Here is a 14,750-nt window from a genome sequence, read left to right as displayed (position 1 = left end):
TTACAACACAGGCCACCAAACATCAGATGTCCTGGGAGACAGATCAAGGCCCAGCCATATTAGGGAAAGGCACACAAGGGCTGAGCCAGAGCTAAGGGCCAAGTACAGACATTGAGTGAACACTACCAAGGTAGCCTGGTTATTATGGGTTAATATCTTTTCCCCACCAAACACTCTACTATACCCTATGAGAAATGCAGCCCAGCCCCTAATGCAAATCCAATACTTGCTTAGTGAGTTCAATTCCATATTTCGTTTTTCCCATGTGGAAGAAGGATTAGATCTGGGAAAGTGAGGGCACTTTAAACTGTTAATGCTCAGTATTCCAGAACTTATTGCCCACTGGGGAACAATCTTCCATCCCTTCAGGAAATGCAGCATGCAGGATCTATGTTAGATAGACGTACAGATGTGGCAATGCCGTTTCAAACCCCCTCACTTTGTCCTGCTGATGTCGTAACCATACTCCAGCTAGCAGCTTTGCATTCAACACATAACCAGGGAATGAGAGACTCATACAGACTTCTTTCTCCCAACCATGGACAGTGAGAGGCTCCGGACAGTGCTTTCTGTCGTCATCCATAGGTCAGTGGCTTCCAGGTAGCTAGTCGTTCTTTAGCAAGTGAGGCTTCAAGCATGGGACTGACTTTCCAGTGACCTTCTTCCCAGTGTCCCACATCATATGATTGGTGTGTGCTCAGAAGTGCCCCAGGGGAGAGAGTGGCAGGCTCAGGGGCTATCACTTTGTAGCGACCCTCCTTCACAGCTCAGAGCAGCCGTGAAAGGTGTGCCCCTTTGACTACTGCATCAGAATTAGCCAACCATATCAACAATGCAGGTTATCCGGCCTGCCCTGATGACAGGCTGGTATACCTGGGGTGGACCAGAGACTGATATTTATACCAATTTTAGTTCCCTATATTTTTGAAAATTAAGGTTGGATAATGAGAGTCTTCTATAATGTCTGGAGAGATGGAAACAGCTCTCCATGTCCAAACATCAAGTGTGAAAATCAAGCATATTTTAATGTACTTTATAATTTAATTTAAATCTAGAATATTTAACTTTTCAAATAAATTTAAGTTTACAAACAGTCATTAGCTATTTTACATACAAAAGAATCAAGGCAGGGAGCGGGGCAGCCACAGAAGTAGATGCTTAGGGTCACAGTGGGAACCCTACCTGGGCGCCACTCCAGACACAAGCAGTGTAACAGCCCCCCCCCAGTCAAATACAATTCCTTCCAACGTTTGTGTCTACAGCCTGAGGACCGGTCAGAGGTCAACCGCGAAGGACAGAAGGTGCCCTGCTCAGAACTTGAGCAGTGGTGAGTCTACATTTTCTTTGTCAGCCTCGGGGCTCAGCTGAATCAGTGGGGAGTCCAGGTCGATCAGCTGGAAGAGAAGGGATAGCAAGGTGAACACAGCTGTCTGGGCAGCCAACACACAGACACAAGCAACTGCGGTGGCTGAGCCCAGGGACAGAAAACAACTCAGCACAGCAGTGAGGCCACGGAGACTCAAGCACTGTGTCTAAGACTCTTAGACCCTCACACTCATAAGCACTGTGGGACCCTGACACAGCAAGCAGGACCATGTGGTGCTGGGGACCTGACTGCTGTCCTGAGAGAACCTCCAGGTCCACCAAGATGCCCGAGGGCAATGGGTGACCGTAGAGAAGCCAAGCCTGTCCAACATGAGAGTGAGACACAAAGCCTGTGAGCCCCAAGGGCACCATGCGGGGCCCAGGTCTGACAGCACCCTGGGCTGAAGTCAGTATGGATGCTCTGCCTCTTCTCAACCTGCCCAAGCTCAGCCTTTGATGGAGAAAGGTCATGTTACTTTCATTGGTTAATAAAGAAACTGCCTTGGCTTTTGATAGGACAGCAGCTTAGACAGGTGGAGTAGACAGAACAGAATGCTGGGAGAAAGAAGGCAATGAGGCAGTTGCCATAGCTCTCCTCTTCAAGATGGACTCAGGTTAAGATCCTTCCCGGTAAGCCACACCTCGTGGTGCTACACAGATTAATAGAAATGGGTTAATCAAGATGTGAGAGTTAGCCAATAAGAGGCTGAAACTAATGGGCTAAGCAGTGTTTAAAAGAATACAGTTTCCGTGTAATTATTTCAGGGGTAAAGCTAGCTGGGAGGCTGGCGGCAGGAAGCCACTTCTACAGAGTGGCGCCCATCATGGTAACTAAATGCACTTAAAAACCTGAGAGAGCTTAAAAATAAGGGAAAGAGAGTTTAACACAGCTTTTTGCTGTTTGCTCGGACGTGCTGTAGAGAGATTTCCTGTTTCAGCATTAGGGGCAGAAAAAAAGTTGCACCGTTTTAAAACGCGGCTTCCTGGGTCCTGCTGCCGGTACAAACTCCGGCTATGAAACATTTCTGGGCCTGGACGTTTGTGTGCCCACTCAGGGTCGGGAGCAAAGTAGCTGAGACCATGTTCATGGCTTGGTTCTTCCTGTCTGAGTAGGTAGCAAGATCAGGTCTACTAGAACGTGGCGGTTTTGAAATACCAGTTTCTGGACTGTGCTGCCATTGCTATCTCTGTCTGGCTCCTGTGGGAGACAGAGCTCTTGAATGGAACATTTGGAGTAAAGTGCTACGGTTTTCTTGATGGCAATGTGGACTGCTGTGTGCCTGGAACTGTGCGGCTCAGGGGCACCAAATGGCTCTGAGGCAGGAGCAGCTCAGCTCCGCCATACTGAATTGTGCTGGCCTCAGGCAGAAACTGTCGTAATTATCCTAATAAGAGCACAGTTAAGGTTTAGACTGGGCAGAAAATAGGCGGTACCGTATTACTTATACATGGTGCAACTTAAGTTTTTAAGAACTGCTTAGCATATTAAGAAGTGCTCCTGGATACTAAAAATATTACAGATTCACAATAGGACAGATTCAGACATACAAGACCTATAAATGGGTCACAGTGTTGGATGACTGTATGTAGGCTTGGGAGAGAGAAGAAAAAAATATAGAGAATAAAGTTAATGCCTTAAAGAAAAAGGGTAAAGTCTTTAAAGAGACAGAGTACAGATAGTTATAGATTAAAAGAAAGGATAATAAGCCACGTAAAAATGGAAAATTCACGAAGAGTCTGGATTCTTTGTATTATTGTGTTTTCTTTGAATCTTTTGACTGTAAAGGACACTCCCACCAGAGGTGTCCGTGAGTCTTCTCCCCAGCAAACACAGGGAGGACATATGCCTTCCGCCTGTGACTGTGCTAGCAACCGGGCTGAGGCGGTGAGGGTGGGGTATGGAGAATGACCAGGCAGCTAGGAAGCAGTTTGTCTTTACCACCAGTGCTTGTCTTGGCATCCCTGACATTTCTCTTGACTCTCCCTCTGCAGCCTGAGGTCTCGCTCCTGTACTCTGATGTTCTGGCCTTCCCTCTCACCCCCACTGGATCCCCTGATCTTGGGCTCCCTGTTTCTGTAATCTGGTGAAGGGTGACCATGACAGAGCCATCTACAGCACATTCTAGCCGCCAGTATCAAGAGCCTTTGGATAGCACTGAACAGAAAGCTGGCTTCAAGGTCGTTTAACTCAAGGAGGCCATCAGTTTGGTTGTCTGCAGATTTTTGCCTATGCAAGCTGGCTTTGTTGTGCCCAAGCTTGCTCACCTGCCAGGGATGGTGACCAGCTCAGTGTGACCTGCACTATAGCTAGAAATGTAAGAGCCAGGCTTTCTTGATTCATGCCCAAGAGGACGGGCAGAACCGCAGCGGCAGGTGCATCTATGGTCAAAGCCTCAAAAGCTCTTGACCCCACTTCTGTTCCCCCGAAAGTGTTAGATCCCAGCATCTGCAAGTTCACCAACACTTCTCTTTATATCATATCAATTCAAGTAGATGTTCAGTAAAGCATACCCCTAAATAATTCACTGTTTCATTTTCTTTTGGTTTTTAAAATATACTTTTATTCCTTTGTTGATGTGTGATCATGTACATGTATGTATGCAGGTGCCTACACAGGACAGAAGAGGGTGTCACATCCCCTGAGGCTAGAGCTTCAGGCAATTGTGAGCTGACACAGGGATGCTGAAAACTGATCTCTGGTCCACTAGAAGATCAGCAAGTGCTCTTAACCACGGAGTCATCTCTTCACACACACACATACACACACACACACACACACACACACACACACACACACTTTAAATCCGTGGTTTGTCCCTGGTAGATTCATGCCCTCTTCATTAAAGCCTATACACCCGCTTTTACAGGCAGGTATTCAGTGGAAGCCACTGAGTGGCTGGGTGATACAGAGTTCACACTCCCTGACCAGAGAGAAATCATAGCAGAAAGTGGTATAATAGCAGAGGCAGGTACCGAGGGCTGTGGGGCAAATAGAAGGCACTCTCACCAGCCCACAGGCAGGGTGGAAGGCTTCCTAAAATAGAGAACAAGGCTCCTGCTTCCTGGGTAAATAATGCATTATTTGGAATCAGTTAAAAAAAATGTGAGACTCCCAGGCCCCTGGGTAGAGAGATAGCACCTCTTAATATCCTATAGCAATTACACAATTTCTTGAAAATTAAAGGAGAAGCCCATCTCCCCAGGGCTCAAACCAAACCTAGCAGCTAGGTGATGCTCAGAGATGCCCATAGGAGCGAGTAGTCAAAGGGACCGATTAAATTATTTTAATGCCCAGAATCTACACAAGCCTGAGCAGAGTGAGCAAAACTCAGGGGTTTGGAGACCTCCATGTCCCCCGAGAGGCCTGCCCACCAGTCCATACTTCAGTGGGAACTGAAGGGACCCGAGGAGCATCTGTGCATTTGCACCTCCCCTTCCAGAAGACAGCACCAGCACTTCCTGAGGGGGATGTCCCTGCCACGGAAGCAGGAGATGGATTCAAACCTTGTGGTAGTCATGTCAGTGTTCTGGTTATCTGCCACAGCAGAGGAGCTCCGGGTTCGGGTCCCAGACTCACTCATACAAGCAGAATCAGAGGTTGGCCAAGGAAGCCACATCCCTTAAGCTCAACTCCCATGTGCAATTTAAAGAAAAGCTCCAGTTGGCACCACTAGATCCCATCGGGGAGGCAGAAGCCACCCTTCCCTTCATCTCCGGGGATACTGGCAGGTGCAGTAGTCTGGGGCTGACAATCAAGGTCAATGAAGCAGATCCCCCCCACTTGTAGCCCCATATTTCTATATGGCATGGCAGCCAAGCCATCAAGCCATGGCCACACCTGAGATGGGTCACGTATCCTGCCAGGCAGGCTGTCGCTAACCTAACAAAAGGTCAGGATGTTTTGTTCCTTTCTTTGTAATAGCATACAGAGCAGACAGGTAGTTGTGGACATGACAAAAGGCCATTCACCTGGTTACCTAGGAGACAGAATGCTAATGTATTTCACCCTCAGTTAAGTTATGGTATTAAGACTGTTTGGAGAATAAACGGAGGAATTCTTCAGGATGTGAACTCGGGATTTCATGAGGGACCACTGAGAAAGAATCTCCCTCCCAATGAAACCATGTGAGTCGTGTCTTTATTCCCATCTCCTCCACGCTGGTCCAGAGAGGGAAAAGTAGTTAATGTAGTTGGGGCATCGGACCTCGACACCCTCCCTCAACCCTACCCCCTCACAAAAGGAAAAGCTTCTGCTAGCTGGGACCCTGGACAGTTCACTGAAATCCTCCCAGGGAAATGGGACAGCAGGCCCTGTGTAGAAGAGAAGGGGAACTAAATGAAAAGTTTCACTGTGCCAGGTGTGTGGGAGGCGCTTGGATACCTCCCGGCTAAGCTGGCCACAGCTCTGCCCTGCCTGCCTACTTGAACAAGAAAGTACAATGTTCAAGGCACCTGCAAATAATGGCATTGCTTTGGTTCTGGAGTCTTAAAAATGCATGTTGACCCTGAGAGGAATTCTGAATAGCACTCAAAGTTAACTTCTGTCCTCTATTTCCACCAAAGACTGATTTGGAGAATTCTACCTTATTCTCTGACGAGCAGGCCCAGCTATTTCCTAACCCTGACCCAACCGGACAGTTAACCTAATGCCAGGAGGTTAGCACTGAGCTGTAGGCCAAGGACTGGGCCTGGGTCATTGCATAAGGTGCACAGCGGCTGCCTTGCGGATGAGCCGCTCAGTCAGGGGTGAGTTGGGTTTCAAGGCATCACGCTCCATCAGAAGGCTCCTGTGGAAACACAAGGAGTTTTTTGTTATAGACCCTTCTAGAAGAAGGTAAAAGCATGACTGGCAGGAGCAAATGGGTACAGTCAGCTGGATGGTACTTTGGTTCTACCTTACAGACAAACACTAGCGATAAGGACTCCAGTGTCGGGCTGTCACTGTGGTTTTGCCTGTCTTAGGTGGAAGCCATGGCTCAAGATGTCATAGCTCAGGCTCCTGTCACAGTCTAATGCTGAGGACATGAGGGACAAGAGGCCTGGTGTCTGGCAGGAAGCCACATGTGAGACTGATTCAGGAAAAGCAAGTGAAAAAATAGGTAGGTAGGTAGGTAGGTAGGTAGGTAGGTAGGTAGGTGTAGGGAAGACTTGATTTAAAGAAAGTAAACATAGGATCAACCAGAGGAAAAGTCCCTGCTGTGGCTAAATGTTGACACCCTTGTGATCAGCATGACTTAGGAGGTAGGGCCTCTGGATGATCCTTACAGTGGGGTTAGTGTCCGGCTGACCATAGGAAGGGCAGTGCTCACCGGGCCACATTCTTATGGACGCTGGAAGTGCAGGTGAGGGCCGAATGAATCAACAGCTGATTGAAGACGTCTCTCTATGATGGCAGTTAGGCAAGTTAGGCACCTGCAATGCGGACCAGGGATGGGCTCCCAACCCAAAGGAACCCCTGAGACACAAACCCACCCTCATCACAAACCCTGGTGTCAGCATAAAACGGTACACCTACCCCACAAGAACCAACTACACAGGAGACACTCGGCTGCTAGGCCAGGCTCTCCAGCTTCTGGTTCCCTGTCCACAGCTGGCTTACCTGGGCGTTGCTGCCCCCAATCTGGACGATTCGGTAGCGGATTGGCAAGAGAAGTTCTAGGACTCGGTCAGGGTTCCCGTTCTCGGCCTCCACAAGGGCCTGGCACAGGGGCAGCCCCACATCTTGTGCCAACCGGTGCTGGCAGTTCTCTCCTGGGGACCTGTCACCAAGAACAAAGCTCAGCATCCACTCTATAAAGTTCCATCCTGGCAAGGGATGCAAATTTAGGGCCTTTCACAGTTGCCTGATGGGAAAAGGAGACATCTGCCCAATGTAGGGAGAAAACAGGGCTCCCTGCACCCAGCCTCAGTTTGCCCATCTAGAAAATGGTGTAACAGCACAGCAGAGAGATCAATACTGCAGACCCTGCCAGCAAAGCCTGGGCATCAACAGCCAGCACTACCATGGATACTAAAGTATCCTCCCAGGACACCCTTGTCAGTCCAGAAGGCACCATTTCCAACAGATAAACTGAGGCTCAGAGCAAAGAAGACACCAACTGGGCTCCTGGAAGCAGATACCTATGAAATATACGCCTGCATGGGCACCCACCTGGGGAATAACCATCTAGAAGCATGGATATCTTCAAAACCATGCTCACCAGTAAGACCTCACTCTAAGGTTCCCCCAAGAAGGCAGGGTGACCCCTAGCAGGCCTTGGCTCAGCCCTTGCACTCCTTCACCCTCTCAGCTGGCAGACTGCATGGTCTCAGGGTCTCACGTACTCGCTGGCCTCCTTCAGGGTGGTCAGCAGCTCCTGTGTAGTCTGGAGGTCCCGGGTACCCAGAGAGGCCATCAGGAAGTGAGCGTCATTGAACAGAAGGACGTGGTCCTGGGTATGCTTCTTAGTCACCGGTAGGACAGCCTGCCACCGCTGGCCAAGGGACACCCCTAGGGGGACAAGAAGAGGAGCCAAGGGCTTGGTGTGAGGCAGCAGTGTGTCTTACACTTGGTCCTGCACCCATATCCCTCGGAAGCCTATCCAATCTTGTCCCAGTGAGAGGCAGGGTGACGAGTGGGGCCACCAAGGCCTGTGCCTTCCTTGTCTCCCTAGAAAAGCAACAAATCCATGAGGCAAAAGCAAATTTGAAAAATTGTCACGGGCTATCAAACTATTCCTAGCTCCCTGAGACCCCCAAAAAACATGTTTCATATTTTCTCTATGTAATCACAAGTCTAGTACCTGTGGAGAGATGGTTCAGTGGTTAAGAGCACTGGCTGTTTTCTAGAGGACCTGGGTTTGGTTCCCAGTACCTGCAGGTGGCTCACAGTCTTTTATAACTCCATTTCCAGGGAAGACAATACCCACTTTTGGCCTCCAGAGGCAGCAGGCACACAAACAGTCCAGAGGCATACATGCAGGTAAAATACTCACATACAAAATAAAAACACATTGTTTAAGTGTAGCGCCTGATACACAACGGGCACTCAATGAAAGCCAGTGGCATCAATAAATAGCACCCTTCTCCTTAACTCTGAATCTTCCTACACTAGACAGTCCCCACCTCTGCCCCAGACTCCAGCCTCCACCTCCTTTTCTTCCCTCTCAGCCCTCAGATGTTAGGTTCAGGTTTCTTCTCTAAGGCATCCCCATCCACCCAGAGGACCCTGAACATCTATTTATTGGCCTATCAGATTGAACAGAGAGGGCCAGGTAGTGGCAGCACACGCCTTTACTCCCAGCACTCAGGAGGCAGAGACAGGAGTGGGTTTAAGGTCAGCCTGGTCTACAGCGTGAGTTCCAGGACAGTTGGAGTTACACAGAAAGAAAACCTGTCTCAAACACTCCCCCGCTTCCAGAAAAAAAGTGAACAGTGATCTTTGCCTCATAACAATGAGGAAGTGAAAGGCCTCTCACAGCCTGCCACCCACTCAGGTCCCCACCTCTCCCCTCACAGTGGGGATCTGGAGCTCTGGCCTTCCTCAGCATCTCTCTCTGTGGGGCATCATTTGGCCTCCAGCCATGGGCAGGAAGCCAGACCTGTCCAGGCAACTGTGAATCCTAGGGTGACAGGCTGAGAAGCCTCTGCAATGTCAGAGTTGGGAAATTAGCACCTCCTGTGATCTAGGAAAAAGAGGCATCAGCCAGTAGCCAGGTGTCCCGAAAGGCCTGCCAGGGGTTCACAGCCTAAGACCACTATGCCAAGGAGGGGTGGAGAATAGAGTAAAGGACAGCTGAGGCCCTTTGCTTTGAACTGGCACGGAGACCACTGCATAAGCTCGCATGCAAAGCTATAGGCAGACACATTCATCCCGAGGCCTGTGGTTTGGGCACCCACCCTTAGGACCAGTAATCATGCATTTCTCTCATTGTGTAGAGAAAGGGAAGAGACTCAGCTACCTTCCATCTGGAGACGGTAGAGCATGGAGCAGCTGTCCACCACATCCAGCATGGCACCACTGGCCTGAAGGCTGGGGAGGATCTGGAAGACAAGATTCATGGGAGGCCAGGCTCAGAGGGCCAAATAACAACACGGCCATGGGTACAGCCAGAGTTGTCATCTGAGCCACAAGTGTGGCCTGCACAGAGAAAGCACATTGACTGCTCTTCCAGAGGATCAGGGTTCGATTCTCAACACTCATAAATGTGGTGGTTTGAATAGGTATGCCCCCACTAGAATCATGTGCTTGAATGCTCGGCCCATAGAGAGTGGTGCTATTAGGAGGCATGGCCTTGTTGGAGGAAGTGTGTCACTGTGGGGATGGGCTTTGAGGTCTTACATGCTAGGCCTAGTGGGGCAATCTCCTTCTCCTGCCTGTGGATCCAGATACAGAACTCTCAGCTACCTCTCCAGCACCACGTCTGCCTGCATGCCACCATGTTTCCCACCATGCAATAACAGACTAAACCTCTGCACTGTAAGTCAGTCCCAATTAGACGTTTTCCTTTATAAGAGTGGCCATGGTCATGGTGTCTCTTTACAGCAATAAAAATCTTAACTAAGTGAACATGGTAGCTTACAAACTATCTATATCTCCAGTTTTAGGGGATCTGGCTCCCTCTTCTGACTTCTGCAGGCACCAGGCATGGAAGCAGTGCACATACATACATCCATGCAAAGGACATAAAATAAATAAATCTTTAAACAATTAAGACACACACACATATGCACACACACCTGGCCATGTGGCTCAGCAAAGGCACTTGTAAGTCTGAGCCTGATCTGATGCCTGGAACTCACATAGTAGAAGGAAAGAACCGACTCCTGCAAGTTGTTCTCTGACTCTCACATGTCATGACATACATACACATACAAAATACATGTATTTTTTTTTGAGACAGGATCTCACTATGTAGCTCTGGCTGTCCTAGAACTCACCATATAGACCAGGCTGGTCTCACACTCAGAGAGATCTGTCTGCCTCTGCCTCCTGAGTCCTGGGATCGAGGAGTGTGTACTTGGCCTGGCTCTTGATTTTTTTTTAAAAAAAAAGTTAAAAATAAGTGAACAAGCCCAGCGGTGGTGGTGCGCACTTTTAATTCCAGTACTTAGGGGGCAGAGGAAGGAGGATCTCTGTGAGTTTGAGGCCAGCCTGGTCTACAAGGCGAGTTCTAGGACAGTCAGAGCTTTTACAGAGAAAAACCCTGTCACAAAAACAAAACAAGCCGAGCGGTGGTGGCGCACAACTTTAATCCCAGCACTCGGAAGGCAGAGGCAGGCGGATCTCTGAGAGTTCGAGGACAGCCTGGTCTACAAGAGCTAGTTGCTGGACAGGCTCTAAAGCTATAGAGAAACCTTGTCTCAAAAAAAAAAAAGAAGGAGGAGGAGGAGGAAGAGGAGGAAGAGGAGGAGGAGGAGGAGGAGGAGGAGGAGGAGGAGGAGGAGGAGAAGGAGAAGAAGAAGAAGAAGAAGAAGAAGAAGAAGAAGAAGAAGAAGAAGAAGAAGAAGAAGAAGAAGAAGAAGAAGAAGAAGAAGAAGAAGAAACAAAAAGCCAGGAGGTGGTGCACACACCTTTAATACCAGCACTCAGGAAGTAGAGAGAAGCAGACCTCTGTGAGTTAAAGGTCACCCTGGTCTATGAGGGAGCTCTAGGATGTCTAGGGCTACCCAAAGAAACCCTATCTTCAAAAGACAAAAACAAACAAAAAGAAGTGAACAAAACCAAACCTCCTGTGGAGAGATGAATTACCTCATTAAAAATACGCATCTGAAAGGACAGTGACAGTCAGAGACTGCCTTAAACATGTCAGCAGAGACTCTGTGGTGCAAGGAGTCAGGATGGCTCTTGACAACAGCCAATCCCACGAAGTCTAGGGGCATTCTCCCACCATTTTCTCTGGCTAGGACAATGTCAACCGGCTCAGAGGTTATGAGAGACAATGGCCAATTGCAGCTAAAGGGTGTGTGTGCACTTACATGGCTGTCATAGATGGTTAGCGCAGCCTCATATTCTCCCTGCAAAGGAGAAGTCAAAAGGTGACGCTCAGAAACACGCGCGGAATAGCTGACCAAACTCCCCCACCCACCCACTAAGGGAGATGGGCAGGATTGAGTGGCAGCCCCGGTGTGGAGAAGGGAGAAGGTGAGCCCAACCCTTGTATCGTGAGGGCCGCACTTAGCATACATTTTTCTCTCTGGGCATCTTAGGAGCCTCCGTGTCTTTCTCTACGGTCACAATGCTACAAGAAGCACCCTGAAAAATGGGTTGCTCCCCGTCCCCATCTTCTGTCCCTGCCCCTTCTCATCCTAGAATTAGTTCTGGTGACCTAGATCCAAACTGAAACCCTCCAGTATCCCAAGCAGTAAAGAGGCACTAAATCACCTGAGGTGGTGTGAAACTGTCCCCTATGGGCTCAAATGTTTGAATACTTGGTCTCCAGTTGGTGGCGCCTTGTGCAGGCTTAAAAGGAGTGGCCTTGCTGAAGGAAGTATGTCACTAGGGGTGGGCTTTGAGAGCTTAAGGCCCCACCCTACTCTCAGTCCATGCCGCTTTGTGCCTGGATGATGTGATCTCTCAGTGCCCAGTTCCTGCTGCCATGCTTACAGCCAGCTACCATTCTTCCCCACCGTGATGGAGGCTCTTACAAGGCACGAGCCAAATAAACCCTTCCCTCTCCAAGTTGCCTTGGCCACAGGGTTTCATCACAGCAATAGGAAAGTAGCTAATAAGCCACAGAGTTCCACTTCCCATGAGTGGAAAATCCCTTGGAGGCGCTCAACCTCCAAAGCTGTAGAAACATGAATGCTGTACTGCTTCAGACACCATCTCTGCTGGACAGGGTTGTGTCATCTGAGGAAACTCAATTAAGAAAATGTCTCCATAAGACCGGCTGTAGGCAGGCCTGTAGGGCATTTTCTTAATTAGTGATTGATGGTGGAGGGCCCATTGTGTGTTGACCATCCCTGGGCTGGTTGGCCTGGGTTCTATAAGAAAGAAGGCTGAGTAAGCCATGATAAGCAAGTCAGTACGCAGCACTCCCCCATGGACTCTGCATCAGCTCCTGACTCCAGGTTCCTTCCTGCCCTATTTGAGTTTCTGCCCTGGCATTCTTCAGTGATGGACAATGTAACGCAAATAAATCATTCCTCCCTAACTTGCTTTGGATCATGGAGTTTCATCGCAGCAATAGAAATCCTAAGACACCATCTTTTGTACCAACACACAGAGGTGTTGCACAGAAGTCAGACACATAGTGGGGGCTAGGGCTCTTCTTTGGACATCTGCACTAGGTGAGACGAGCCAAAGAGCCAAGTATCCTACCTTTTCGATCAAGTACAGGGCCCAGTGCCAATAATTATGACAAGCGAGCATGTCAGAGTCCTGCAGAAAGAATGAGAGAAAGTCTGAGTGAAGATGGGCTGGGCCTACGGTTCGGTTGGTATCACGCATGAACCCCTGGCTTCAATCCCCAGTATCGAATACACTGGGCCTGGTGGATCACACCTGTGAGCCTAGGACACCTGTTATCCCAGCACACCTGTGATCCTAGCACACCTGTGATCCCAGCACACCTGTGATCCCAGGGAGGCAGAAACAGAGGGTCAGAAGTTGAGTTTGGGCTGGGGAGATGCTCACTTGGTACAATGTTTGCTGGGTAAGCATTGACGAGCTGACTCCTGCCCCTATATAAAAGCTGAGCATGATGATGTATTGCCTATAATCCCAGGAGCAGCCTGGGAGTTTTCTAGCCAGCCAGTCTTGCCTAATCAAGCTCCATATGTTATAGAAACAACTCTGCTTAGAAAGCAAGGTAGATGGCACCTGAGAAATGACAATGTGGCTTCCACAAGCACACACACAAACACAAACACACACACACATACATACATATATATGTGCACTTACACCTACCTCCATACACACTTCCTCCACACACAAGTGGGGGGTGGGGGAGTATGTGTGTTCTTGGGGAGGAATATGAAAGAAGAGCCAGGCCAAGTGGAGGATGAGGCCAGCTAATGTTCCCCACCCAGGTGTTTCTCCCTACCCACAAAACTTTGCAGCATCTGCCTGGGGAACCCCAGGTAAAATGAGCTTCTCTGGCTTTAGGTTCCTTGTGCCCACTAGAATTTTCCAGACCCTGGAGTCTGGACATCTTTAAAATGAACTGCATGTTTATAACCCTCCCTGTAAGCCAGCTGCACCTAGAACCATGCCTGGAGATGTTGGGAATTGGCCTGGTTGTCAGTCACAGTCCTAGCCCAGGGAACTGCTCAAGAGTGATGCTGGTGGCTGCTGTACCCTCCCTGGTCTCTGAAGCACTGAGCATCTCCTACTCAGTGGCAGGCTCTGGGAAGGACCTGCTGCCCTAGCTGGTGGCGTCCTTGGAGCCAGCTGTGGCACAGAAGGACAGGGCAGCAAGGACACCTGGGTAGGTGGCCAATTCAAGTGCCAGAGGCAAGGTCAGAGAAAACCAGCACAGATGGAGGAAAAAGGACCACTACAGCTAGTGAGCAAGGAGGAAATGGCCCCAGAGAGGGCACCAACCAATTAGAACATGGATGAGTAAAGTTGGGAGTACAGAATAGGGACGATGAGGTCAGAGTGTTGAGGCACGGAAAGGGTCAGGCTAGGCACTATGGATCTGAATCATCCTAATCTTCATATGCCAGTCCTACATCAGTGGACCATCACCCCATCGACCTACCTCTCTCCCACCCACTGCACCATGTGGTCCAGAAGGACACTCTGTCAGCCCACGTGGAGCCTGCTGGCAACAGTAGAAGCACACACAACTCAGGGTCCTAAACATGCCCACCCTTGCTGAGCTCTCATCTCCCCAGCACCCTTTGGGCCTATTCCTTTCAAAGCAAAATACTCCAGGCAGACCCCAACTGTGCAATCACTTATGATGTTGGGGTGTTGTGGAGCTCCCAAAGGATGCTTGATTGTCAGGGATGCCTCCAGGCTGAAACTAAGCTCCTGGGGAACTAAGCTACGTCTGTATGCCCCACTCATCAAGCCTTGGTGGAATTCCAGGTATCAGACTGGATCGTCCAGAAGATGGCCACCAACAGGATTCAACTCATACCTTCCAGTGGCCTTCGGTGTGCTGCATAAACTCCAGCCCGTCTTTGACCTCTGCTCTCATCTCATGTACATGGGCAACAGTGTGCACTGACCACGCATCGGTCGGCTCAATAGCTAAAGCCTGCATGAGGTAGGAGACAGGAGGACAAAGAAAGTGGGGATTAAGGACAAAGAAAATGGGGTTTAATCCTGGTGGGACTGGGCTCTAACTCAGAGAAATTACAGTCCCAACACTACCCCCATTTCTTATGTGCCCGGGGAGGAGGGTATCAATGTGTGCCTTGGCCTCCACAACAGGCTGCTGAGGAGGGCA

At 49.5% G+C, this 14,750-nt stretch overlaps 1 protein-coding gene across 6 annotated transcripts in view; it reads right to left on the bottom strand.

The window, feature by feature from the left end:
* Positions 1-999: 999 nt before the first annotated feature.
* The window catches only part of LOC125407376 (tetratricopeptide repeat protein 38), a 25,076-nt gene continuing 11,325 nt past the window's right edge, over positions 1,000-14,750 (bottom strand). The window contains exons 7-14 of one of the 6 annotated variants that reach the window (XR_015735677.1): positions 14,439-14,558; positions 12,668-12,727; positions 11,323-11,361; positions 9,306-9,387; positions 7,690-7,855; positions 6,965-7,124; positions 6,631-6,777; positions 1,000-1,394 (exon numbers count right to left, since the gene is read on the bottom strand). Coding sequence is in view for 4 of the 6 variants with exons in the window: in XM_087899149.1 (XP_087755275.1) it covers positions 6,059-6,152; positions 6,675-6,748; positions 6,965-7,124; positions 7,690-7,855; positions 9,306-9,387; positions 11,323-11,361; positions 12,668-12,727; positions 14,439-14,558 (795 nt within the window). In the remaining 2 variants the exon portion in view is untranslated. Of the gene's footprint in view, positions 1,395-5,481; positions 6,153-6,630; positions 6,778-6,964; positions 7,125-7,689; positions 7,856-9,305; positions 9,388-11,322; positions 11,362-12,667; positions 12,728-14,438; positions 14,559-14,750 lie in introns of those variants that run through there. The other 5 variants (XM_087899152.1, XR_015735676.1, XM_087899153.1 and 2 more) reach the window with 5 other exon arrangements.

The sequence above is a fragment of the Myodes glareolus genome, chromosome 19 (genome assembly GCF_982192425.1).
Source record: "Myodes glareolus chromosome 19, mMyoGla1.1, whole genome shotgun sequence".
NCBI classification, from domain to species: Eukaryota; Metazoa; Chordata; class Mammalia; order Rodentia; family Cricetidae; genus Myodes; species Myodes glareolus.
Note: the sequence above shows the minus strand (reverse complement) of the source record. Positions and strands in the feature narration are given on the sequence as shown.